This window comes from Molossus molossus, unplaced genomic scaffold (assembly GCF_014108415.1).
Source record: "Molossus molossus isolate mMolMol1 unplaced genomic scaffold, mMolMol1.p scaffold_m16_p_23, whole genome shotgun sequence".
NCBI lineage: Eukaryota > Metazoa > Chordata > Mammalia > Chiroptera > Molossidae > Molossus > Molossus molossus.
Genome location: NW_023425359.1, coordinates 23,711,069 through 23,736,579, shown reverse-complemented (window position 1 = coordinate 23,736,579; position 25,511 = coordinate 23,711,069). Strand labels below are relative to the sequence as shown.

The 25,511-nt window shown below is 49.3% G+C and overlaps 1 protein-coding gene across 7 annotated transcripts in view; it reads left to right on the top strand.

Annotated features, from left to right (window-relative positions):
• Positions 1-25,511, top strand: part of DENND1B (DENN domain containing 1B) — a 135,098-nt gene that overhangs the window by 106,353 nt on the left and 3,234 nt on the right. For 4 of the 7 annotated variants that reach the window (XM_036277337.1, XM_036277339.1, XM_036277333.1 and 1 more), the window contains 6 exons: positions 1,240-1,330; positions 6,665-6,705; positions 7,515-7,583; positions 10,245-10,301; positions 11,318-11,428; positions 25,034-25,107. In XM_036277337.1, the coding sequence (XP_036133230.1) occupies positions 1,240-1,330; positions 6,665-6,705; positions 7,515-7,583; positions 10,245-10,301; positions 11,318-11,428; positions 25,034-25,107 (443 nt within the window). The remainder of the gene's footprint in view (positions 1-1,239; positions 1,331-6,664; positions 6,706-7,514; positions 7,584-10,244; positions 10,302-11,317; positions 11,429-25,033; positions 25,108-25,511) is intronic. The other 3 variants (XM_036277334.1, XM_036277338.1, XM_036277336.1) reach the window with 1 other exon arrangement.

Below are 25,511 nucleotides of genomic sequence, written 5' to 3'. Positions count from 1 at the left end.
GAAATCAGAGCCAGGCAGAGCGAGACTTTTGTAAAAGTCAAGCCACTTTATTTTAATTCGGCTGAAATTTAAATTTCCGGAGTGAAAAAGCGGTGGATTTATTCATTCCAGGATGAAAATGCACATTTGTCCCCAAATCTTCAAGTCCACCATTCAGATGTCATTTACGTATTTCCTGTGTTGTTCTCTGCCTTTTATGCAAGGGGGGAGGGGGCTCAAGATGCTTCACCCTCGCGGAGTGGGGAACCTCGAGACACAAGGTCTTCCTCAATCCAGGCGATACTAGTATAGGCCGCCAGGGACCAACAAAGTGAAAAGTACCAAGTCCCAGCAGGGCGTTTAAATATGAACTATGTCACGGGTGTCCACCCAGGTTGGTCCGCAAAATAATCACCTAGCGATGATTTTCAAAGTTTAGTGTTACCCCCCTGCCCCCCAACATTCTGCTCTCTTGTGTGTGTCGGCACAGGGCAGTTTGGGGCAGAACAGACCATGGAAGCGACTCTCCAGGGGACCTCATTTTGAAAGAAATCTCCAGGTGCTTTGATACTGTTTCCAATCCAGTCTTTTCTTTCTGAAAAACACCGTGTAAAATAACCTCCCGCAAGCCCAGGCAGCACGTGCCCGCCTGAACTGCACTCGCGTTCGTAACCGTAGCCCCGGTCACAGTCCGAGCCGGGAACGTGTCACTCGTCTGACTTGCTGCTACGTGGTTCGCGTGGCCGACTGTGCTGCACTTTAGGACACGAGGGTTTCGGTGAGGTTCTTCCACAGCACGCGGCCCGTCTCGGGAGCAGGGATGCCTCCCCCGCCCCCGTCGGCGGCCGTCCCGGACGTTCCCGTCGGCGGCCGTCCCGGACGCTCCTGTCGGCGGCCGTGCCGAGCTCCTCGCAGGCTCTCGGGGAGTTTGCGGCAGTGCCCTGAGCTGGAGACTGAGCCCGAGAGGGGCAGCAGGGCCTTGGTGCTGACCTGTGCCCAGCCCTGCCCAGCCAGCTGTCCAGAGCCCGTGATCTGCCCCCTGCACCTTGCGATTCTCGCTCATGAACTCTGTGCTGTGTTCATCATTCTGTGGATATTAGCTGCTGCGCACTGAGCACCTGCTATTCCCCTTACCTGGGAATTTTCTGTGTGTGTGTGTAATTCTATTTATATGAGCGTCTGCTATTCATGTCTTTGAATTAAGTAAAAATCGAATCTTACGAAGTGAAGATGAACATATTTGACTCTTTTCCATTTCAGTTCATCGACGGCCGTCTGGCGAAACTCAACGCGGGAAAGGGTTTCTGTGACGTCTTTGAAGAGGAGGTCACTGCCGGTGGCTTTTGCGGAGGTAAACACGACTTCCCGGGCGACTGTCCGTTTCCCAGTAGCGGTCATCTCGATGCGTGCACTTGTGTTTCTGAGCGGCTGCTCCACGAACCGCGGTGTTCGCCCAAACTCGTGAGGTGTTACCCTCTTCGTCCCGGGAGAGCCGGGCGTGGCCCTCACCCGGCCTGTTTCTCGCGGCGTTCCGGGGGTCTCGTGGCTTGGGGACCCTCTGGATAATCTCGTACGTAGAGACCACAGAATTGGGGTCGATTGTATCTTCCTGCCTTTCCTCCTGGACAGTCCTCTGGGCTAGAAACCCCCGGTGACGTCTATGACCAAGGGGGACGGAGACAGAAGTGGGAGATGCACTGTTATCCAGAGAGGAAGGGCTGAGCGCCACGCGGCTTCTAGGTGGTTACGTGTGTTTTCTGGAGGCCTCGCCTTCGTGCCAGGCAGGGCGCTGCTGCTTTGGGAGGCTTGTCGGCTTCCGCCCCTCGGGCCAGTGCTCACACTGCGCAAAGCTCTCCTCGAAGCAACCCCAGGAGTCGTGTGAGTTTGTGTGCGCAGCCTCAGTCACGTGCCATCTCACTGTGCTTACTGGAACTAGCGGAAATGTAAATATTCAGACCGTGTCACAACTGTGCAGACAGCCAGCGACCCCTGAGCCACCTGACACCGCGATGTGGTCGCCCCGTCCACAGCCCTGAGGCTGGAGGAAGAGGTCGCTCGAGTCCTCGAATTGTCCTGTTCGTGCGGCTGGCGTTTGCTGAGTGTGGATTACGCACAAGGCACTGTCCCAGAGAAGGGGAACCAGACCCCCAAATTTCTTCCTCCCTCGGGTGTTCATTTCCCCCAGGGTAATAGTCATCTCCCACCATCTGTGGGTTTAATTTGGGGGAACAATGCTTGAGTCTGTGCATGAAAAATAGTTGCTAGAACTGAGAAATAAAAGAGGAAAAGACAAAGAGGATTCATCTGCAGATGTCCCCAAATGTAGTTTTATTCTTAAGTGAGATTTACTTTCGCACCGAGGCCACAGAAAGCCACGGAGGTAATTCGACCATGAGAAGCCGAGGCAAGAACGGACCTGGACCTGGTCCCGGCGCCGTGTTGCACCGAAGGATCTGGGTTTGGGGCAGAAACTCGCTTGACTTGACTCAGCAGGTGCGTGGAGTCAGCCTGCTCCCCTCAGCTCACGGGAGAAATTGAGCTTCAATGGAACTTTTGTGTTAAAATAAGACTTTCTTCACTTTTCACCCCAGACAAGCAAAATGTTGTCAGCTCTTGGACAAATTGCTCGAGGCAGCGATTGGGTATTTACATAACTGCTGTCTCATTATCTTTATGACCCGTGGGGCTGGGACCTTCTGTGGAATTGAAGATGACATTTCTGACAGTAATAGGCTGGAACTATGACCCTTTTATGTGGGTAACTTCTGTCCTAACCATTGGTCCAAGTTCCTCGGTGACGGAGGGAGGGAGGTGGCTATCCAGAGGGAGGGGCGGCCACAATGGTTTTCCCGTAGGTCTCCCTGTTTCAGGAAGGAGGGGAGAAGGCTGGTCTCCCGGCCGGCGACGTCGAGACATTTTCCGTCCAGCAGAATGCCGACCACACTGCTGCTCGCTCTCAGAGTGACCAAGGTTCTGAATTCGTATCCTGCTTTTGGGCAAGGGAGTCTCTCGAAAAGCAGCATTCGACCAGAGTTCATTTCAGAAAATGCAGCCAGAAAGACGTTAAAAAACCATGCCTGGCCGTCAGGGGTTATTTTTAACGTTATTATATTCCAGGTGATTTTCTTAGAGAGGCATGGATTATTCTTAGAAGGAAATGAAGCGGAATGTACTAGGGCTTGAAACAAAAAGATGAATAATGGAATAAAAATTGGTGATGGGCTTATACACGAGGAGAGAGAGAGAGATATATAGTTCCAAAAGTCGTTTCCGAGGTCAGCGCCTGACGTTTGTCAGCTGGATGTCGTGGGTGAGAAAGGTGACGTCCGTGTCATCCTGCCAGACGGTTCTTCGTGGACGTCGGCTGTGACAACGCCGTTCCTTGGAGTCACAGGGGTGGTTGTGATAACTGTGCGCGCTTCTGGAATATTCATACGGGGCGGAAGCTCTTACAAGAGCGCTGCAGATATTATCTCATTTAGTCCTCGCGGCGCCTGGGAGGGACTTGGAGGATCGTCCTCCTTCCGGGGCGCTCACGCCGATCCTCCGCTCAAGGTCACCCGGCTGGTAGTGGCAGCATCTGAGCCCGCGTGTCTGCTTCGCTTCAAGTGGTAATAACTGTGCTTTCCTGGATGAGAGAGCGTCTTAATCAGAAGACGTTCAGTAGACGAGAGCGGTGGCCAAGCCTTCTCTGCTCAGACCGGATGAAAGTCGAATTCCTGTCTCTCTCGAATAGCTGTTGAAAGCTGGAAAAAAAAAATCACAGAAAACCCTCAGAAAGTTCACTCTGGGAGAAATCACCATTCACTAGTGTGGAAGAAAGAAAAAAAAATGAGGTCCCTTCCAGGAGTGGGGAACCTTCCTTCTGCCCAGGGCCACTGGGGTGTCTATAGCATCATTCCCAGGCCATACAAGAGGCTCAGCCGAGAAACTAGCCTGCTCTGCTGGGTCAGGCCGACTCGGCGAGGCTGTGATGTGGCTGGTCCTGATCGCTGGTACTGCCTGAGTCTCAGCAAAAACAGGCATTTCAGAAAAGCAGCTCGTGTACCCATGTCCTGTGTCCCGGAGTGTGCACGCGGCTGTGTCGGGTGCAAATACGCATGGCGATGACGGGATGAACTTGACCGCGCTGGGTCATTGGTCTGGCTCTGCGGACAGATGTCCCGCGCAGGGGGCCACAGCTGGAACATCTAGAGTCACACTGAATCCAGAACTCGGGTTAGCAACGCCACGGAGGTGCACAGATGTGCCCGGACTCTTCTGCCCTGTGGGTCCCGCGGTTAGGACTGACCAGGAATCCGTGTCGCTCCTGATTCCCCCCGAGCATGCGCCGCATCAGGAGGTGTGCAGACGGAAGGAGAGCCACAGAGGCTGTCCAAGGACCAGGCGGGGGGATGCGGTACAGGTACCGGGCTACGGGAAACACCGAGAGCCCGGCCGTGCGGCTCAGCGGATGGAGCATCGTCCCGTGGACTGAGGGGGACCTGGTTCGAGTACCGGTCAGGGCACGTGCCCGGGTCTCGAGCTCGATCCCCAGCAGGGGGCGTGCAGGAGGCAGCCGATCGATGTTTCTCTCTCATCAATGTTTCTATCTCTCTCTAAAAGATCAGTAACAACATATTTTTTTAAAAGCAGTGAGGGAATATTGAGTCATGAAGAACTTTTTTTCTATAAATTTTTGTTAATTTAAAATAAAACTGGGTCTTAAACCCACTTCCGGAGACCCCAAGTTCAGAGAGGAGGAGTACTTTCAGACTGCCGTCCTCCAACAGACAGCCTGTGGACTCCCCTCGGGAGCCGTCTGCTCCTTCCTGAGTTTCCTCATCCCGTCTGATCCCGTCTTGTATTTATTTAATTCTGTTTCTTTTTTTTTTTTACCGACTAAGGTAGCACAGGAATTTGAAGGGGTGGTAGGTAGATGTCAGTGTTAGTGTCATTTTTTTGGCCTCGCTGAGCAATTTAGACCAATTTACATTTGGGGGGATAAGTAACTACAAAATACTGGAATTTAAACAAACACATTTGAAAAGAAAGTCTTGGCGCAAATGAGAGAGAGAGTTTGTTCCCGAGTGTGAGAAAATCGCTGGTTTGTTTAACAAGAACAATGTTAAGAATTTTCTCAATAATGCTTTTTATTCCTATGATCCTGTTACTTTAAATGAATGTCTCAGCAATTTTTTCTTTTCATTTTTTTTTTTTTTTTGGCATTCAGATTCATTTTGAAGAAGAAAAACAGCCTTTAAAAAAAATCACATTTTTAAGGAATAATGTGCTTGTCTCATAAATTTTGTGCAAATAGGAGACTTCAATCTGAAAAGCACTAAATTTAAACAGACGAGGATCCTTTAAACATTTTTTAATAGGGATCTACCGAAATTACACCACATGCCTTCCTGTCACCTGCGCAGTTCACTTAGGGACTTCCTGTTCACCCTGGACCGATGAACCCCAGGTTCTTATTGGTGATTGTCACCCCCACTGAGCCCCCTTTTCTTCGGTAAATTGCTTTCAAGGGGTACGGAGGAACGCTCTCTCATTACCTTAAATTTTACCTGCCTTTATTTAGCAGTCTTCGGAGGGAGTATTTCCGAATGAAGGACTAACAAGCCCCAAATGGAAATACCGAGGGTTCTTATCTTTGTGAACTTGGGCGAATAAGGGGTCACTTCAGAACCTCAGTTTCCTCAACTGGCAAGGTGTTGTTATTAATAACTAACGTTTAGGCTGGGTAGCCACCAGGTTGAGGGCCTGTCCCAAGTCACGCAGTTCTCAAGGACAGAGTGAACCTGACCCCTCCCATCTGCTGACCTCACGTCCGGCTCCCCGGACAACGCCGACCTTGACCGATGTTAGTCGAAAAGTACAACTCAAATACTGGAGTGTAGGTAAAAAAAAAACAATTTTGAGAACTGAGTCAGTTGAGCTAGAGCATCACTTTGGATGAGGTGTGTGGGTGCTGCTATCAGCCTGTTGACGAAGGGCTTGTCCGTGCAGCTGGATGCGTGACCCCCGGTTTATCGGAACCGGGTCCATCAGCACCTGAGATTTCCAGCCGCCGGACGCCCCGAAGCCCGGAAGCCACGCCCACTCCCCTGGTCCTTGGGTGACACCTTTCTCTTTGATTCCAACTAGAGACTATTTCAAACGCAGCTGAGTCGCATTGCAATCGAATTTGCTAGCAGTTAATGTTAATATCGAACACCCACAGAAAGTTCGTTTCGTCCTGAAAGTTCTTTGTGTTTCCAAATTTCCTTCTAGTTTTCTACCCCACCGCCTTCACTTGGAATATGGTCTTAAAATGAATCTAATTGCGTAAAAGAGGAAAAAGAGACATAAAACACTGAAAAAATCAGTTTAAACGACATGGGAATGTTGTCTTTCAAAAGAGGTGGTATTTTTCCTTCTGAAGATAATATCTAAAATGAAAGATAATAGAATACTCTAACGTATTAGCTTCTATGTGCGTAAAGAAAACGTGTCTGTGCTTAAAAATGGTAATTACTGTGTTCCTAAGAATTAGAGCAATGTATTAGTTCTTACAATGTTACATTGCCTCTTTCACAACATTGCAGGAAAATGAAATTTACTCACTAAATTCCTGGAAACACTAGTCCTTGATACATTTTGGTTTACGGGTTTATTTTTGGATCAAATATTCCTGACATCTTATTTTTACACATTGCAGGGAGCCCGAGATCGTACCAGCAATGGGTACACACCGTCAAGGTAATAATAACCTTTAGAAGTTTCTTCTTTTCACTCTTCTGTGGCTTATGTGCACGGAACATATGTTGTTTATTGGTCATATTTTAAGTGTATATTTTCTGACATTAAAAAGTTTTTGTTTTATGCTTATAGTTGGCTGGTGTTTATAAATGTGATTTTAAGTGCAAGGCTTGTCCCGAGATAAATGGCTTGTTCTGAAAAGCAGGACCTCACTGCCGCCTTGCGTCATTAGTCCTGAACGAGGAACTAGGTGCAGTAGTGGGATTGGATGGGAGTCTTATAATTTCTGGTTCTGTTTTTGTTAATATGATTGTTTAAATATAAAACTCTCTACCACAAACTGAGACGTTATCACCCAACAATAAAACAGTTAATAGCTCTGGCCAGTTTGGCTCAGCAGTTGGAGCGTCATCCTGACAACCAGAGAGTCCTGGGTTCGGTTCCTGCTAGGGGCATGTACCAAAAAAACAAAGAAACAAACAAAAAACCACAGTTGATCAACAGTGGTATTTCTTTTTTATGAAGCATTAAATATATACCTCTTACTGGTCGTATTGCCAAGATCTGCCTAAACTGCAAAGATGAAATGATTTGTAGATGATATATTACACCAACAAAAAAATAGAGTCGAATGTTTCCATTTTGTGTGACCTCACCATAGTATATGAAAATACTGAACATGAAATAATTTTTGCAGATCTTGGTTGAACTGTGCCTAAAGCTCTTTTTCTCTGCTATCAATAATGCTTTGCTTTCTGGGCAGTGTGGCCAAAAACCTTTGCAAATCGGTGTCTGTTTTTCCTTTGCAGAAAGGCGGTGCCCTGTTCAACTCAGCAATGACCAAAGCAACTCCCGCCATGCGGACAGCATATAAATTTGTAAGTTTTCTTTTGATATTTAAAAATTTTACAGCATTTTCCTAGCTCATAGCCATGGAAGTCTAGAATATTTTCTCTTTTTCTTTAAATAAAATTTTTAAATATTCGAGTTAATATTGACCAAAACAAATTCAAGTACCTATAATTATGTCATCGTATAAAGAGGTATTTTATTTATGTCATCTAAAAATGGCTCCTCATTTTATTTCAACACTATCAGCAAAATTGTGCGCTCAGATTGAAACAGTCTTCGATGAAGTGCCCTTTCTTTAAGATTTGATTCTCTCATTTAACAACATATCTTAAGTTCTCATTGCATACTTGGGGTTCAGATAGAAAACAATAGACAACTATGGCAAGATCCCTCCCCTCAAAGATGCTTTAACTCCACAATGACAATTCTTCACTGATTCTCCCTGGGTTCTAGTAGCACCCCCAAAACAAACCCCTAGCAACAGCATAAATAAGTAGCTAACAAAATAAAATCTCTTTACTACGATAACTAAGACCCTTCCAGACACAGCCCTTCCTATTCCTGTTCATTTCCCCCAATTCATCTTCTAAAACTTAGTTGAGCATTTGTTCTCCTGGAACAAAATGGTCCCAAGCCCACACAGAGAGGGTTTATAGACCTTCTGTGTCCCTGCGCCTGCGGACGAGCCTGTGCCGTTAGACTTGGGCTTCTTGAGGGAGGAGCTACTGGCTTGGTATCGAAGTGCTTTTAAATTCCATGGGCAGAGAGTCTGTATTTCTGAAAACATCCAGAGCAGTAGTTTTGATCTAATGAGAATTTATCTTCAAGTGTTTTCTCAGTTAATGAATTGATGGGCTTGACTTAATTAAAACTTAAATTTTTTTTTTTTTTTTTTAATCCTCACCCGAGGATATTTTTCCATTTTTTGTACAGATAGAGTGGGAGAGAGAGAGAGGAAGGGAGAGAGAGAGAGAAACATCGACGTGAAGGGACACATCGAGTGGCTGCCACCCGCACGACCAACCAGGGCCGGGGACAAACTGCAACCGAAGTACGTGCCCTTAGCGGGAACCGAACCCGGGTCTCTCCGGACCGCAGGCTGACGCTCTAACCACTGAGCCAAACTGGCCAGGGCAAAACTTAATTTTAATAAGTTTAGAACATATACTTTTTATTTGACTTACAACGTCCTGTGTGTATATATGGCCACCATTTCTGTTTTACAAAATCTGTTCTAAAGAGTATATTTTAGAGTAAGGAAGCGAATCAACAGAGTGGGTCCAAAAATACGCAGAAACACTCAGACACAGAGAACAAACTGATGACCGCCAGATGGGAGGGGCCTGGGGGAGTGGGTGAGAAAGGAGAAGGGATTAAGTACAAATCGCCACTTATAAAAATGGTCACAGAGCTATCGAGTACAGCATAGGGAATATAATCAATAGTGTAATAACTGCATGGTGCCAGGTGGGTACTGGACTTACTAGGGGGGTCACTTTGCAAGGTATATAAATGTCTAAACACTGAGTTGTACACTTGAAACTAATGTGATTTTGTACATCAACTGTAATCGGAAAATAAATTTGAAAACAGGAACAAGTAAAATAATTGTGAACATTTTTTTGTGTGCAATTATTCATCTTTACCTAATAGGTGTGTAGGAATTCATATAGGACCTTTTTAATAGATTCAGTGGCTTTGCCATTAACATAATGAATGTGAAAATCCTATAGTCTAAAGAACCACAGAAATATCATTTCGTGTTATCTGGCTTTTTAGATTGTCTTCTGCTTTGTGTACTATGTTGGATTTTGCCTTATTTATGACAAAGAAGTAATTGTTGACATTTCTTGAGCAGTTGCTACACACTAAGTACTCTACTGGGTATGATGGCTATTGACAATGTTGAACGAAATTCAACCGAGTCCAGTTAGAGACCCAATTGGCTGTTTCAAAACGATTCCTGTATCAGGCGGCATCCCATCTAAGCAGATAAAAAGGATATTTGGGAGACGTGGGGAATGGAAGGGATTTGTAGACGGAAGGGGACAGGGGAAGCAAATAGCAGATGACCTCATCTTTCTTGGGGGGCGAAGGGGCCCATCAGGTGATCCCCTCATGGCCACTGACCAGTTTCAGGTTGGCCGACCCATGATGACATTCCCAGGAGAGGCTGGAACTACTCTTCAGTGCGGGGTGACTTTGAAGTTTTATTAAGTGACTGAGTTTTTCCCTGAAAAACTCTCCGTGACGTTCTGTCACACTCACAAAAACGGTGTCTGCCTGTCCAAGACTTGGATGAAGCTTTGTCAAGTTGCTGTGTGTCTTCAAGTCCAGACGTGTGCCCAGACGTCCGGCTGCTGCGACACGCCCCCTTTTCCTCTCCCCACTGAGTCGCAATTTCAAATGAGGGCGTTGGCGTTGGGCGTCTGTCTCTTTCTGTCGTGTAGGAGGCAACATGCGATACACGTTAGCCTCTGTGTGATACTGTGATGTCCCTCGAGACTGTGTTTCCACCAACAAATGTAGGTAGTATAATAGTAAGTGGGGGGAGGGTCCCTGAAAATAGATTTTTATAATTTGTTCTTTTTCTCAGTAATGTGAGTATTTAGCAGTTTTCACCCAGCGAGCTCCCCCTCCGCGTGGTGAGAGCGCTCGGAGCCTGACAGTGGTGTTGTTGTTTCTAGGCGAAAAGCCACGCGAAGCTGGGAATAAAGGAGGTGAAGAACAAGCTCAAACACAAGGTACGTGCACCCCCTCCCCCTCACGTTCCCCTCCCCCTCCCACAAAGGCACATGCTTAACGGCTGTGGAAGAGCGCGTAGCCCCGAGTTCAGGGCTGGGTTCTCAGAGCCAGCCCTCCGGTGGCCGCCTGCCATTCTGTGTGCACCCACAGAACGGTCCCCTCGCCGTGTGCATGTCTTCTCACAGACCCACCAAGAGCCGCAAAGATGCTTTCACGGGATGCCTGTTGCCATGGAGTTCACTGCCTTGATGTCGCTATCGGGAGTCTTGCTTCAAGTTGATCGTTTTTTAAACTGTCATCGTTTGGTTTTATAGGCTCTTTCCAGGAGCAGGTTCTTAATGGACAGAAGTGTGCACTTTTGTGTATTTGGATCTGTGAATATCGCACGCGTGTGAACATGGGTGCGAGTGAATATGTGTGTTTGGTTTGATTACATATTACATCTTGGCAGATTGGACCAGTTATGTTTTGAAATTCTGCCTCTGGAGGAAAAAATAACTACTTAAAACTATCACTGTGGTGATGGAGAGTGAATGATCCTCATAAACAGTTTACTCAAATTGTTCAAAACAGAGACCATTTTGGGAATGATTCACTGCAGGGAGACCTGTTTTCTAAATAGGATCTTTAAGCTTGCGCCTGAAGTGTTATTTTATTTACATCCGTATCAGATACTTGGTCGATAAATCGAAGAACTTCAGTAATCAAAGGAGAATTTTATTTTATTATTTTTTAATCCTCACCCGAGGATATTTTTTCATTGATTTTTACATAGAGTGGGAGAAAGGGAGGGAGGGAGGGAGGGAGAGAGAGAGAGAAAAACAGAAACAGAAACATTGATGTGCGAGACACATTGGTTGCCTCCTGCACAACCCTGACCGGGACCAGGGATCGAACCTGCAACCCAGGCATGTGTGCCCTTTGCCCAGGAATCAAACCCAAAACCCTTTGGTTCACGGGTGATGCTTTAACCCCTGAGAATCTAAAAATAATTACTTGTATATCTCTTCCCAAGCAGGAAAACGAGGATGATTGCGGGACCTGTCCTGGTTTTGTCCAGTACACCCCGGTCTACAGCTTGCGGGATGGCAAGGGAGGAAGGCTGGAGACACGCAAGCTCACCCAGGTGGGTCGCGTCCCCCAGGGTCTCCACGTGCTCGGCTCCTCTCCTCCCGCCCGACCTCTAGGAACACTGTTGCCCCGTGGATGTTTTGTCACATGATAACAAAATCTGCAGAGTGGTCAAGGATGGAGCAGAGGACCCCTGAGCAGCCTGCAAGGCCACGGAGGGCAAGGGGTCCCCATATCAGCTCCACCGGCTTTGTTATGTCCTCATGGAGCCCAGCCCAGTGAGGGGGACCATTCAACCGGCAGTCGCCACCGAGTGTGAAGAGGTCAGGTTGACAAAGATAAACCGAAACGCGCATGTGGGCCTTAGGCCATTCACAGAACCTGTAGGGATCAACATCGATCTTTTTCTCAAGTTGGATATTTTACTTGCTGGGACTGTGCACACCCTCTGCTTACATGCTGCCCCGGCCGGTTTGGCTCAGCGGTTAGAGTGTCGGCCTGCAGACCAGAGAGTCCCGGGTTCGGTTCCCGCTAAGGGCACGTACCTCGGTTGCAGTTTGTCCCCGGCCCTGGTTGGGGTCGTGTGGGTGGCAGCCAGTCAATGTGTCTCTCTCACATCGATGTTTCTCTCTCTCTCTTCACCCCTCTCTCTCTCCTGCTCTGTCTGAAGATAAAAATGCAAAGATGTCCTTGGGTGAGGATTAAAAAAAAAAAGAGTGTGTACCCTGACTGGTTTGGCTCAGCAGTTGGAACGTTGGCCTGTGGACCAGAGAGTCCCGGGTTCGGTTTTCGTTAGGGGCACTTACCAAAAAAAAAGAGTGTCCGCCCAGGCTGGTTTGGCTCAGCGGTTGGAGCTTCGGCCTGCGGGACCCGGGAGACCCGGGTTCGGTTCCCGCTAAGGGCACGTACCTCAGTTGCAGTTTGTCCCCAGCCCTGGTTGGGTCGTGTGGGTGGCGGCCACTCGATGTGTCCCTTTCACGTCGATGTTTCCCTCTCTCTCCCCCCCTCCCTCCCTCCCTCCTTCCCTCCCACTCTATCTGAACAAAATATTGAAAAATGTCCTCAGGTGAGGATAAAAAAAACAAAAAAAGAGTGTCCTAAAAGTGGACAGTGTGCACACTCAGGGAGACATGTATCAGCTTGTGCACCCACAGTACATGTCCGAAGGTTTGTCCACGGAGCAAAATCTGTGGACACCAAATCATGTCATCAGTGGTCGAAGGAAACTAGCTGTTCCAACAAATTCTTGCCTGGGTCCTAGTTCCCAGATGATAGACGCTTGGTCACAGCCACCCAGGGTGACACAGAGCGGTCACATGGCTTCCCTGAGTGTCCTCAGTGGCCAGGAGCCCACGTGTGTGCTCAGCTAGCACCCTGGGCGAGCCCACGTGCAGGATCTGCGGAGGCCTGGCCCTCGCTCTGCCCTGTGTCTATGGGGACGGGAGGGCCAGCGAGGCAGCGCGGATCCTCAGCCTTTGTGAGGAAACCCACTCAGTTACCCGTCTGCCACCTGCTCTGCACCAGGTACTGGGCCAGGAGAGCAAAACACCTGTGCGTCCACGGGACCGTCGTCACGCCAGGCTGCGTGCGTCCCGATGGCTGCGTGGCCCTGCTTCCCACGGCGTCTGAGCACCGTGGCGGGTGCAGACGGTCTGACCCCATGGAGGCCTTTCCGCAGAATAGTCGTCCCGCAGGTGTGACCGGCCACCGCGGTAGGCCGGCACGTGCTTGTTCCCTCGGAAACTGTGGACGGATTTGTAGTCGATTTCTCCCGTCGCCAGTACAGCTCCTGTCCGTCTCCAGCTTTAACATCTTAAAAAGCTTTTGCAGAAGGTTGACGGCCTTATTATCAGAGCATTTAGTTACACTGACCGTGGGCACCAGGCTTCCACGTGAAGGAATGTGTTCTCTGACCCGTCTCTCCAGGGGGAATGATTCTCGGGTCTGAGCACTCGACGGTCAGGAGCTGCGTGGGCATTTCTGGGCATGGGTAGAGGCAGAAGGTAGGTATCAGCAGACACCCCCGAGGCTCTAATGCATCTTCATTCATAGTCTACCATTTTCCGAAAATAAACAGACGTCTGAAGACTCGGGGAATAGAAGGTTCAGATCCGTGTCACTCAGACAGCAGAGGGAAGGTCAATGTGGTGACGAGCTGAGGTCCAGTCCTTCGATCCGCGGCCTCAAGGAAGAGGGAAGCTCACCACCGTGATTCCCGATGTCTGGGATTGAGAAAGGGTGGTTCAGGGGGTGGCAGGAATGGGGTGGAGACTGTGGGTCCACAGAAAGGTCCCTGTCCCAAGAGCTTACACCCGGTGGAGGAGCCTGGCCGAGGCGAAGCTCGCTTCAGGAGACAGGACGTCGGTGTTCTCTCCGCGGGCCCTTCTCTGTTGTTCGAAATGCCCAGGCTCCGCAAGACTTCTCCCCAAGCCTGCCTGGTCTCCTTCCGATGAGCTGCTTTGACAAAACCAGAAAGGCCAGCAGCGGAAATGCCCTGGGAACCCACTGCTCTGTGCCCGCAGGTCGGCTCTCGAGTTAGAATAGCGGCCTCCCGTCCTCCCGCTGGCCGCTCAGTAGGGTCCCCCCCACCCGCCGGGCCCAGCTCCCGGCCCATTCCGGTGACCCGGTTCCCGTAGAACACCTGCCATGTAGCAGTCACTCACCTAAATGCAAGACTCTCTAGGGACCTGTGGGATTTGGTAATCCAGATAATTTCTGACGTTCTTACAACTATTCCCCAAACCTGGATTTTTTATAGAACGGAAATCGTACCGGGGTTCACTAGAGCAGCCTCGGAAAACAGGCGGAGGGGCTGTTCCTTGGGCACCGCGAGGCTATCGGTCTGTCTGTCTGTGTCCGTTGCAGGGTTAAGGGCCCCGCACGATCCACACCGAGGGGGAACTGCTATCCCCGTTGTTCAGGTTTAGCAACAGGGCAGCAGAGGGATTTGGAACCGAGCCCGAGCTCCTGCAGGTAACAAGTGGAGCAGTCGCGACGGAGCCGAGGACAGACTGACCCGGGGACTGAGGTGCCGACGCTCCCTGTCCAGCCTTCGCACTGCGAGGGGTCAGGACGGGCAGTTAAAGACGGGTGTGGAGCCGGGGCCAGACATTTAGCATCGCGCTCACCACAGCATCCCGGGCCTCGCTTTCTGCAAGTGGCGATGCCTGTCGTTTCGGGGGTGCTCCGGGCATTGCAGTGTGTGGGAGGCGCCGGCCACAGGGTAGAGGCTGTGACCGGCAGATGTCCTCGCTCTCGGCGGCTGCCCAGGGTCACAGCGACCCTCCAGTCACGGAAGTCATGGGGACCCCGAAATTAACTGTTTCCAGCTAAGTAGGGATGACTCTCAGATCCCAGTTTATGATTTGAAAAGAAATAGATAGGTCTTGTACTCAGAAACATCTGGGTTGGTAAGACCTCGAGTACGTCATTTTATTGTCGATGAAATTACCGAATTAAAGGATTTGGACGCGGCTCTCTCCACTGCCCACCCGCGGGTCCGTCCACGGGAGAGCCGGACCTCGGCTTCATCAAGACCTTTCCATTCTGTTTCCAGCTGCGCTGGAGTCAATGAGACACTTTTTTTTCATCTGTTTTTCAAAAGATGTAAATGAGATCACGGTCATTTACATTCCGAGAGCGCGTGGGAAGGGGAAACGCGAGTTTGGACGCTCAGGGCCGTGGACGGGAGCAGGCATCCGCGGGACGTGTTGGTCTGAGCCGTGTTCCCTGGCTTCATGTATCTCCGGAATCGACTGTGACGCCTTCTGCTCCCCAACAAACGGCACCTCGTGTGTGGGTCTGCTAATTAGTATGGTTATTTCCCGTTTTGTTGATGAGGCTTAAATCAATGTCAAGGGTACAGCCAGGAAGAGCTCCCAATTAGGCTCCCCGTTGGTAAAGCCCAGCCCTGCTCTCTGGCGCGGACAGGACGGTGCAGCCACAGCGCCGGCCTAACAGGGCTCCAGGGACCCGGTCCTCGGGTGTCGTTGGAAGCGCGGCCACCGGGGCCCCGCGAGGATACCGAGCCGTCTCCATCTCGGCTGCAGCCGCCGTCTCTCATCAGTTTTATTTCAGGATGAGAAATACATAGACTGAGTGAGCAGTGTTTAGGCTGAGAGTGTTCTACAGCGATACTTTGTAACATTTCCCTGTACAAGCGTTGTGGCGTTTGCTAAGGATAAGGAAGTCTCTTAAATAACAATGTTGCATTTGTATGACTCTAAGATACTGTATCGGCCATTCTTAGTCTAGTAATAATGTGTGAGTGCCTGTGGGGCTGCAACACACACACACACACACACACACACACACCCGACATCAACCCGAGGCGGGAGCTGAGCTGTGGTCTCATCAACATTAACAGATGGATGGCCCTGAGCAAGCAAAGCACCGCGCCCCAGCCTCCTGGAAGTGTAGGACTCGGCTCTTTGTTGTTGAGCCCTAGTAAAACCCTGGCACGCATCCCTCTTAACTGCTTCACGTCCGGGCCAGATAGCCCAGCACCCAGACGGGTTTCGTCCTCTCCAATTAATCACGTCCGAGCTGCATAGAACATGTGGACGAAGGTGATCCCCCCACCGGTGATGCGACGGAGAGCCGCGTCCCTGTTCGTAAATAACCCACGCGCGGAATGTAGTCAAAACTTTCACCCAGACACCACGTTTACAAGTAGAAATGCGTTTAATAGTCATCTTTTCTACTGATAACACCAAGTACTCTTACACTCAGGGTCATTCATTCGGGTTTTAAGTGAATTCCCACAGAGACTCGTGGTCTGAGCTCGGGCGCGTTCTCTCTTGAATGTATGAAGGAGGGAGGTGCACAAAATATCGTCTAGGTGATTGCCCACCTTTTACCCATTATACAAGGTGTTAGGCTCACTTCAAAGGAAACCTGGCTATCTTTCGGAGTCTTTACGTATTTATTGGTTTATAAATCATCCTAATGGATTGGTGGGATACGGGAGCGGCGAGAAGCTGATTCTGTAATTGATGAGCACTGGAATTTCACCTTTCGGGAATGTGCTTAGAAGTCAGACGTGCCTTTTGCGGCATGTAAACACTTGGAAGTCAGGCATTTCAAAGCCACCTTTTGGTTCGGTGAGGACCCACCAGAAATCCCAGGATGTAAGCCTGTTTTTGTGTGTGTGTGTGTGTTTTCTTTTAAGTAAGCAATTAGGTGGCTTATATTTTACACATAATGAATCTCATATTTTACAATGCTAGAGACGAAATTTACTTTCTGTGAAATTTATAAGGAAAGACAAACACATTCTCGAAATGATTTGCCTCCCAAGCATGACAAGCAGTGACCTGTCACACCTCAGAGGGTGTGGATCACAGTAGAGTATTCAGGACACACTTGTCTTCACTGGGATTCAGTGGATGCTGGGAATAAAGTGAATGTAATTAAAGATAGCGGTTCTTGCTCAGGTGACATAATAGGTTTCTGAAAATGGCAGAGACGGTCCATGGAATAGCTTGGCTTTGTTGGTCAAGAAAGAAATGGCACATTCACTGGTCTGCAGAGGGAACTAGCCAGGCCCTCTCGCAACCAAAGAAAGTGACTGTAAATCACCCTGAAAAAGAGAATGATCACCCTGACCTGGAGGGAGGGGTTGTGTGTATGAAGGAGGAGGCCCAGATCACTGGAAAGAACACTTAATATACATTTTGCAAAATAATAAAAATAAGTTTAACCAAATCATGATAAGCAAAAAAAACCTGTTTAAAAATTTGTTTTACATTTTGTTTAATTTGGCTCAGTATTGAGAATACTATTATTATGATCAAGCTAACATGCTGAATCAAAGTGATGAGGAAATTTATTAGAAAGTTTCATATGATAAAAAAACTTTTGAAATGTTTTAAGTGAATATGTTTCCATTTAAAGATGCCCACGAAAAGTACTGCCTAAATGAAAACACATTTTTGCAGTCTCTGTCCCATTCACTCTTTCACAAAGCATATATTTAGTCCAATTTATACTAATGTCACTGTTTTTCAAAATTGGTCTTTTAAGCCCAGTTTGAAAAATATGGGTACCATATTGGCCATTTTAAGAGGTTATTTTTTTCTGTCTTTTTTTTTCATGTGTGTGAAATAATATTAATTTCCACCATGTCAAATACAATTATAGTTCAATTTGTGCCCCGAATCACCCTGCCCCAAAATTCAGTTATGGATTACAAGGCTGCCCTCTACTGGGCATTAATTATGTGACATTTTCTTTCCTGGAAAGAAGGTCGGTACGCAAGACAAATTCATCATTATGTGAAATTTACCTTTCAAAGTGCTCTTTTTAGAAACACAAAAGAGTACGCATAGAGACATTTATATTGTCACAAATGTGTCCAAGAACATTATTGTTTCAAAGAAATAATTCAAGACCTACCCCTCTTTTCAGCAACTGGCCAGGACTTCCATTTTAAAATGTTTGGCTCAGCTGACCAGCATCCAGCATCTTAAAAAGACATAGTGGAAGACAGTCTTACTTACATGAACATGTTCAGTATATATTATGAGATATTTTTAGGTTGAAATGTGCCCTTTTAATGTTATCGTTTTACTCTTCACATTTATGGCCACCAATGGCCACGCCATTTATACGACCAGGTCTTCAAACGAAAACAAAGGTGCCGACCTTCTGCATGCGGTCAACAGAGTGGATGTCGCCATTCTAGACTTGACATCAGTGGCCGCGTCACCCCAGTTCCTCCTCACTGTTTGCTGCCCCGTTGAGCCTTGTGAGGGTTTCCCTGCTACCTCTTTAATTATTTTAGGGGCTTTTGGTGAAATTAAAAACAGGTCTCTCTTCAAAAGGACCCAATTTTTATAGACACATTTTTATTTTTCTCCCAGGCATCCCGGAATACAGAAAGGGTGTGTGTGTGTGTGTGTGTGTGTGTGTGTGTGTGTGTGTGTGTTTTGTGTTTGAACTGCTTTTAAGGTTGGCCAGAGAGCAGTGTTCGTGTTGACGAGAGGGAAGGACAGTGTTCCTCGGCAGGGTCACCGCTGTGGTCTTGTGTCCCTTAGCAGAGGAAAGTCACCAGGCGTGTGGTAGACGCTTTCTCTAACTGAACTGCAGTGATCTCTCCTGCGCACTACCCCTGCTTCCTGGCACAGAACGTAAGATACCAGAGTAACAAGTGAAGAGTTTAAGTCACCCATTTACGGCTTCTTATCATTTGAGTACAGTGCTGGTCTTTTCTCAGAAGTCCTTTTCCTCGTGTTTGTATGACTGCCTTTCACATTGTAGGACAACACTTTTGAAGCCAAACTACAATCGCAATTTCTGTTAAGATGGTTGCTACATTCAATAAAGAAACTAGTGAAGACCCTCCCCCACACACAAACATTTATGCTCATTAGATATTGATGTAGTAATCTAAAAAATAAAATTTAGCTGTAATTGTTTTCCAATGTTGCTGTTTTAATCCTGAGTTATGTACCATTGGTAACATAGTATATTAAGGTGATTGGAAACCATCTGATTCTGTTCATCAATACTGACTTACTGTCTGTCCCAGCTAGAAAAGTCATCCTCATCTTAGAAAGAAACCAAATCCTCTTTGTTTTATTGAGAATATGGTGGGCTTCCTGTGTACTAAGAAATCTTCTTAGATGTTGAAATAGTGAAACGCCGTCAGCAGAAAAGTGAAATTGCAAATAGTTTGCCATTTATCAAAAGACTACTTATCGATTTATTTTGCCGTGAGATTGTTTTCATGGCCTTAAGTTCTTGTATTTATGCTGAAACGTTAGCCGGAGCTTTGTCAAAATTTGCATTTCCACGTATCAAGAGAAAAGATAATGGAATGGTTTATTTTAAATACTTGTCGCTAACATAGTTACATTCACCGTCCTCAGAAGTTGGCTTGAAAGTGTCAATGAGGTCGCAGCCATGGGGCACGTAGGCACAGGTGCTGGCGAGGCCTCTGCCCGCCCGCCCGCCCTTCCAGCGAGCGTAGGAGCAGCTGGTGCAGTTACCGTTGGACAGGAGTCTCTGATCAGCAACGGAGAAATGAATTCTCAACTACTGTGTTTCCAAGATGGTTTTATACGGTATTTTGCCATCTTAAACTTCCCGAAGGAGGTCGAAGCTCTCCAAAGGCAACTTCCTCACAGGCATCGAAGGGCTCAGTAAAGGAGTCAGTTCTGACCTCAACTATTCTCTCCCTGAAATCTGACATGGGGATTGCTTTAGTCTGGTTCGAGAAGAGTCCCCAGCTTCAGTGAAAATCGCCTTGCACGCCTGCAGCCTGGGGTACACGGCGGACCCGGCGGAAGACACCATCGTGGAGAGTCGAACGCGTGCAGTTGCGCAGACGCCGCCTGAACCTCTCCCGTGTGCTTGTCGGCCGATTCCCAGCTCCCGTGCTTCCCCCCAACACTGCCGTGTGCGGGGGCTGCTCCCAGGTCTCTTCCCTCCTCGTTCCCGATGCAGGACCATCCCTGACAGATTCCGAACGGCGTTCCTCCACTGGCCTTTGTCTTCACTCTCTCTACTCCCTGCCGTCGCCCTCGTCACTGCATAGAAAGGCCCCGCGTGGGGTGTGGACATCTCAGGCCCCGCGTGGGGTGTGGACATCTCAGGTGCTGGAGCAGAGACCAGCTGGGCCACTCGCTGGTACTGGGCTCGAGCCGGCCGCCTGGCCTTCGTAAAACAACCCCTCTCCCCAGCCCAGGCAGTTCTTCCGGAGTAAGGCTTGGGGTAGCGATAGAGTTTACTCTTCCAACGTTACAAGTTTACTAAATGGTATTCTCTATTGTTTCTGTCTTACCAGCCACAACCATCACCTCCACAGAAATGCGCCGAGTGCCCGCGAGCCCCCCCACCCCCCACCCTGCTGACAGTGACCCTCAGTTCCTGGATGTCCTCCTCCACCCTTTCCCTCTCTTCTCTTCACTGTTTTTCTCTTTGTGTAACAGTTTGGATAGTTTCTTTTTTAAAAATTCGATACATTGTATATATTGCCAAACGTTTACCACAAGAAGGTTAGTTAACGCCAGTTTGGAGGACTTTTACGGACCCGTTTTAAAGTTCACCAGTTTCTTTAGTCTCCTGATGAGCTCGTGAAGAGAATTTGCCATCTCTCATGTCCTGGTTTTACAAACGTTTTCGTCATTCACCTTGATTCCTTTTGACAGATCCCATCCCTGCCATTGTGCCGTCATCCCATCTGTTTCTGTATATCGTCCATCCTTTTATTTATTGATTTTTCTCGCCTTTTTATGTCTGAAAGTTCTCGAATGCGGGACCCTGTGTCTTTCGGTTCGTCTTTCACCCCCAGCTGCCAGCAGTCTCTGTACCCCTGAGCCTCCTGGGGTCTCTCCATGTTTTTGCCCCTTGTCCAGCTCCCCCGAAGGTCTGTTGCTGGTCCCCAGTCTCATGGTTTTCTGGGCTCTGGTCCAGCGTCAGGCTAGCAGGCCTTGTGCCCCCTGTACCTCGGGGTGGGGCTTTCTCAGCACCCCCTCCTCCTCCTTGTACCTATGACCGGCCTGGGGCCGTCTGCGGGTTGCCTGCCCACCCAGTGGCAGCAGGGCCTGCTTGGTGTCCGAGCAGGATCCGCACCTAAGGGCTTCCCGCTCCTCCCCAGGGTGCAGGGACTCGGCTCCCACACCTCCCTGTGGTTTGGGGATCGAGTGTGTTGATGTCCGGCAGCAGCTCAAGGTCTGTGTTATTTATACACGAATGTTCTTCAGCAGCAAGTGGAGCACCCTGTCTGTCCCCGAGGCAGCCTGTCTCCTCCCGCAGGCTGTCATCTCGTCTGCTCGTGTGTATTGTCCTCGGTGCCCCGTCCTGCTCCCGTCCGTCTCTGGGGCTCTGGGGCAGGGTCGCCCCAACGCAGCAAATGAGAGGATAGGGTTCGATCGGGAAAAGAGCTTGCGAGTCAAGCCCTTCTGGTCTTGGAGACGCCCTGCTGTTCCAGACCGATAGGGCCCATCCTGGGTCTCTCGGACCACGGAGGGTCAGTGGCTGCCTTCTTCCCGCTGGTATACCAGCTGCCTTTCCCAGGGGACAGCTCCTGCTCTCCGCTCTGTGGCGGGCTTGTCACTGGAATTCAGTTTCCTTGGCTGCCTTACAACTCAGCTCTCCGATAGGTTCAAGAAGAGCTGTGGTTGCGTTTCTTAGACTGTAGTTTTTGTCGCTGTCGGATGGGAGTTGACATTCTGCTGCTGCTGCTGCTTGTGTTCTACACGGGAGTGGAGTTAGACGCATCTCAAGGGCCTGGTAAGACAGGACTGCACTTGAAGTGGAACACGACCTTCTGGGAGCCTACGTCAGAGACGGCAGCGGTGGAGAAGGTGAACGACGAGATCGGCGCGGACTGGGAGTGGGGGCAGAGGGGTAGAACCTGGTTTCCAAGCCTGTTAATACCGGCCCTTCGTCAGCCGAACCCTCAGCCTCTCCGGTCCGCAGGCCGACGCTCCAGCCGCTGAGCCAAACCAGCCAGGGCGGACACGGATCTTCTTCACCCTTCTGGTTACTCTGAGGTTTTCAGTCTCTGGGAAAGTGTGGCATCTCTCGTCCCTTCACCTGCCTGCAGCCTCGTCACGCTTGATCACTCTGTAACTGCCACCTGCTTTAAAAACGAGGTTAAAACTTGCCACTTGAAGAAAGTCTTTCTTAGGTTAATGCTCAGACATTGATTTCTGTGGCGTGTCTGGGGACTTCCTTATCTACTGTAATTATAACAAAAGGAGTCCTGATCCGGGAGTTGGAGCACCTGGGTTAGAGCCCTAGTCCAGACCTAGGTGTAGCCTTGCCCGAGACGCTTTTCCTCATTAGGTTGTTGGTTCCCTGCCCAGCCAGTGTGGCTCAGTGGTTGCGCATCGGCCCTGCACCAAGAGGTCGCTGGTTCGATTCCCGGTCAGGGCACATGCCCCGGTTGTGGGCCTGATCCCCAGTGGGGGGCGTGCAGGAGGCGGCCAATCAGTGTTCTCTCATCGATGTTTCTCTCTCTCCCTTTCCCTTCCTTTCTCTCTAAAATCATTAAAGACAAAAAATTTTAAGCTGTTGGTTTCCTAATTAGTAAAAGAAGGAAAAATGTTCACCAACATTTGTTGCCAAGTAGGTATTCAATGAAATAAAACATCCTGAGGCCAGTGACTCAGGGGTTAGTCGCCTAGCTCTGTGCTTCGGTTCCCACCTACGAAAATGATGACACCGTGCTGTAAGAAAAAAAAAAAAGTATCTTTATTGTTTGAAGTATGACACACGTGCTTTTAAAGTTCTTTTCAATTTGTGGACTGCAAGCATTTCCGTATGTACTGCCGTTATGATTCCATATGTTAGAGTTTTTAAGTTTATTCTCATATTATTTCATGCAAGTATGTGTTTTTTGTTTGTTTGTTTGTTTGTTTGTTTCTGTCCTTGCCCATGAAATGCATGTACTCAGGGGTTTGCTGTAGACTTGGGTAACCAAGGTAACAACTCGGGACCTCAGTCACTCCAGCTCTGAAATGGGACAGCAGCAGACAGTACCTGCTCTCAGAAACTTCATCTAGTCCAAGTGTCTTAAGTTTATGAAGTCCAAAAAATTATATTTGCCCATTCCTCTGCCTATAGCCTTTATTTTTATTTAAAAAAATTTTTTAATTGGTTTTAGAGAGAGAGGAAGGGAGACACAGGGAGAGAGAGAAACATCGATGAGAGAGAACATGGATGGGCCGCCTCCTGCACGCCCCCCACTGGGGATCGGCCCCCCAACCTGGGCATGCGCCCTGACTGGGAATCGAACCCGTGTCCTCTTGGTGCAGGGTCGACGCTCAGCCACACCAGCCTATTTCCTCCCCACCCCCTCACTCTCTAACCCCCTTATGACTTTAAATTTACCCAGCACTTTGCCTTATTAGGGTCTCTCTGCCATCTAGTGACAGAAATGGGAACTGCAGAGTGACGGGCATGTCCCTGTGGGACTGTCCCGTGCTGTCCACAGTGAAAAGGAAGGACACACCTCGCTCTTTGCAGCTGACCCAGACGCGAGGTTCGGTGGTTCCGTGACTTGGGCCTTCTGCCTCCGTCCCCTCTCTGTCCTACGAGACTCTCCTTTCTCCTGTTCACCCCCCTTTCCTTGGTGGTGTTCACACCCAGCATCGGCGCGGCGTCTCTGGTGGGCGAGCCCCTCTGGTAAATTTCCATAACTTTTCTTTGACACCGATTCAGAATTTCTCATGTTCTCGGTACGCGCAGCAAGGGTGCTTCCCGAATTAGGTGAATTCTCCTACTGTGAACTTCCTATTTTGTGTTTTCGTAGGAGCTAAGTTTTAGTTTAGAATCATCTGTGCATAGAACCTAGGAGAGTCTGTGAGAAGGTGTGACATCCAGCCCCCCGTCTTATTTTTAACTCTCTGCATAGAGTGACCTAAAACATGGCTTATACTGTGTTCTTATGATGGCCTGTGCATCCTGCTTATGGGGAAAGACGCGCACCTTCCGAAATGCAGAAGAGAGAAAAGCAATAGTAACGGCAAAAGGCAACTAAAGACACAGGCGGTGAGAGGCAGGCTCACCTGTGATGTCCCCTCCTCCGGTGTGTGCCCTCTGTCCTGTCGTGTGACAGTGCTCGGGAAAAACACCTGTAGGGTGGTGGTTGTTGTTTTCCTGGAAATCAACTTATATTTTTCTCTGTCTCAAATTTTTCAGCATGTAGCGGTGTCTCTCAATCTGGTTTGTGACCACTCTTCCAAAGAGAGCACCTGTTCCCCAATAGAGGTTGTGCAATAACCGTCTCCAGTGCTTATTTGGGGGGGGGGGGGGTCAGTAATTCATGACGAGAGTTTTGACGGATGCTCGGGAGCTTTCTCAGTGTGCGCTCATCACTGCAGGCTTCTGTCCGGATCTGAGGTGGGGTGACGTTTTTCTCCGGATGTGTAGGCACAGCCCCGTTCATTGTCTTTATAGCCGGAAAGACGGACAGGTCTGCGTCCCTGCCCCGAAGCGGGTGTCCGTGGCATGAAGAGATGCCCATGCTTTATTTGTGTTCTGTGTATTGAGATCCCCTTTCTCTGCCGTGGTCACTGGTAGTTCAGTTTCCGCCGGGCTCCGTGTGCGGCTGTCCAGTGAGGCCGTGCCTGTGATTTATGAGCCCAGAGAAAGCGGTGCTGTGATTGGCTCCCTGGCCAAGAACACACCGTGTATTTTCTGCTGTGTCAGCGTATTTGCTGCCAATGACCCAGAGGACGTCTGTTTGCAGAGCTGTGACCCGGTCTTTCTGCGTCGTCCGCTCAGGGCACGGTGCCCACGGTTCTTTATTCCCCGAAAAGCTTCGCACCTGAGTCCCGGCCCGTCGGAAACAGACACGCAGACGCCGTCTGAGTTTGTACAAGCTGGGAAGCCAGCGATGCTTTGGTTAAATAAGCTGCCCTTTCCCTCTCTCGGGTGTGGATCAAATCACTTTCAAGGTCAAGTGCTCCTAAAATGGACTGGCCAACGGGCGATCGTGCACACAGTCCTCTGGTTTGATTTTGGGTTGTCAGTTGGAGGCTGAGTAAGTGTTGAGACGAATAATCCCTGACTCCCTCCCCTAATTCCCATCCAGCGGGTCAGGCAGTTGGGTCATATGTTGCTTTTAAAAGCTTATCCAGTCGTCTCTTGAAACGTTCCTTCCAACTCACGTGCCCACTCACGCCATCTGCGGTCCGCCTCTCCCCAGGCACGTCCACACAGGCCTCCCAAGAGCCTCGACGGCGCTGTGGACGATGACGACGACGTGGACCGGATCAGCAAGTCAGTAACGGGTTGTGGCGCGCCGCCTAGCGCGTGGCTCGAGGCGGGGGTGGTGGGTGACGCCGTCTGTTCAAGGCGTGTGCCCTGGCGGAGATCAGATGTCACCTCTTGTGATGTTCGTCAGGAGGAACCCCTGCTCGCTGGAGTCTCGGGGGGTCATCCTGAGAGGGGATGGACCTGGACTGGCTTGTTCTCGGGAGGCAGTGGTACCCCTAGAGGGGTCTGACACCGTGAGAGGGGAGCAGGAAGTCACCCCAGTTAGGCCCCTGCCCTCCCCCTGAAGAGGGGCGGGTTCGCTTCCGGGGCCCATTGAGACAAATGGAGCCGGAGGACCGGAGGGACGTCAGTCCACATGCTGTCAGACGAAAGTCGAACACAAAGTGTTAACCATTAATTTCATTGTC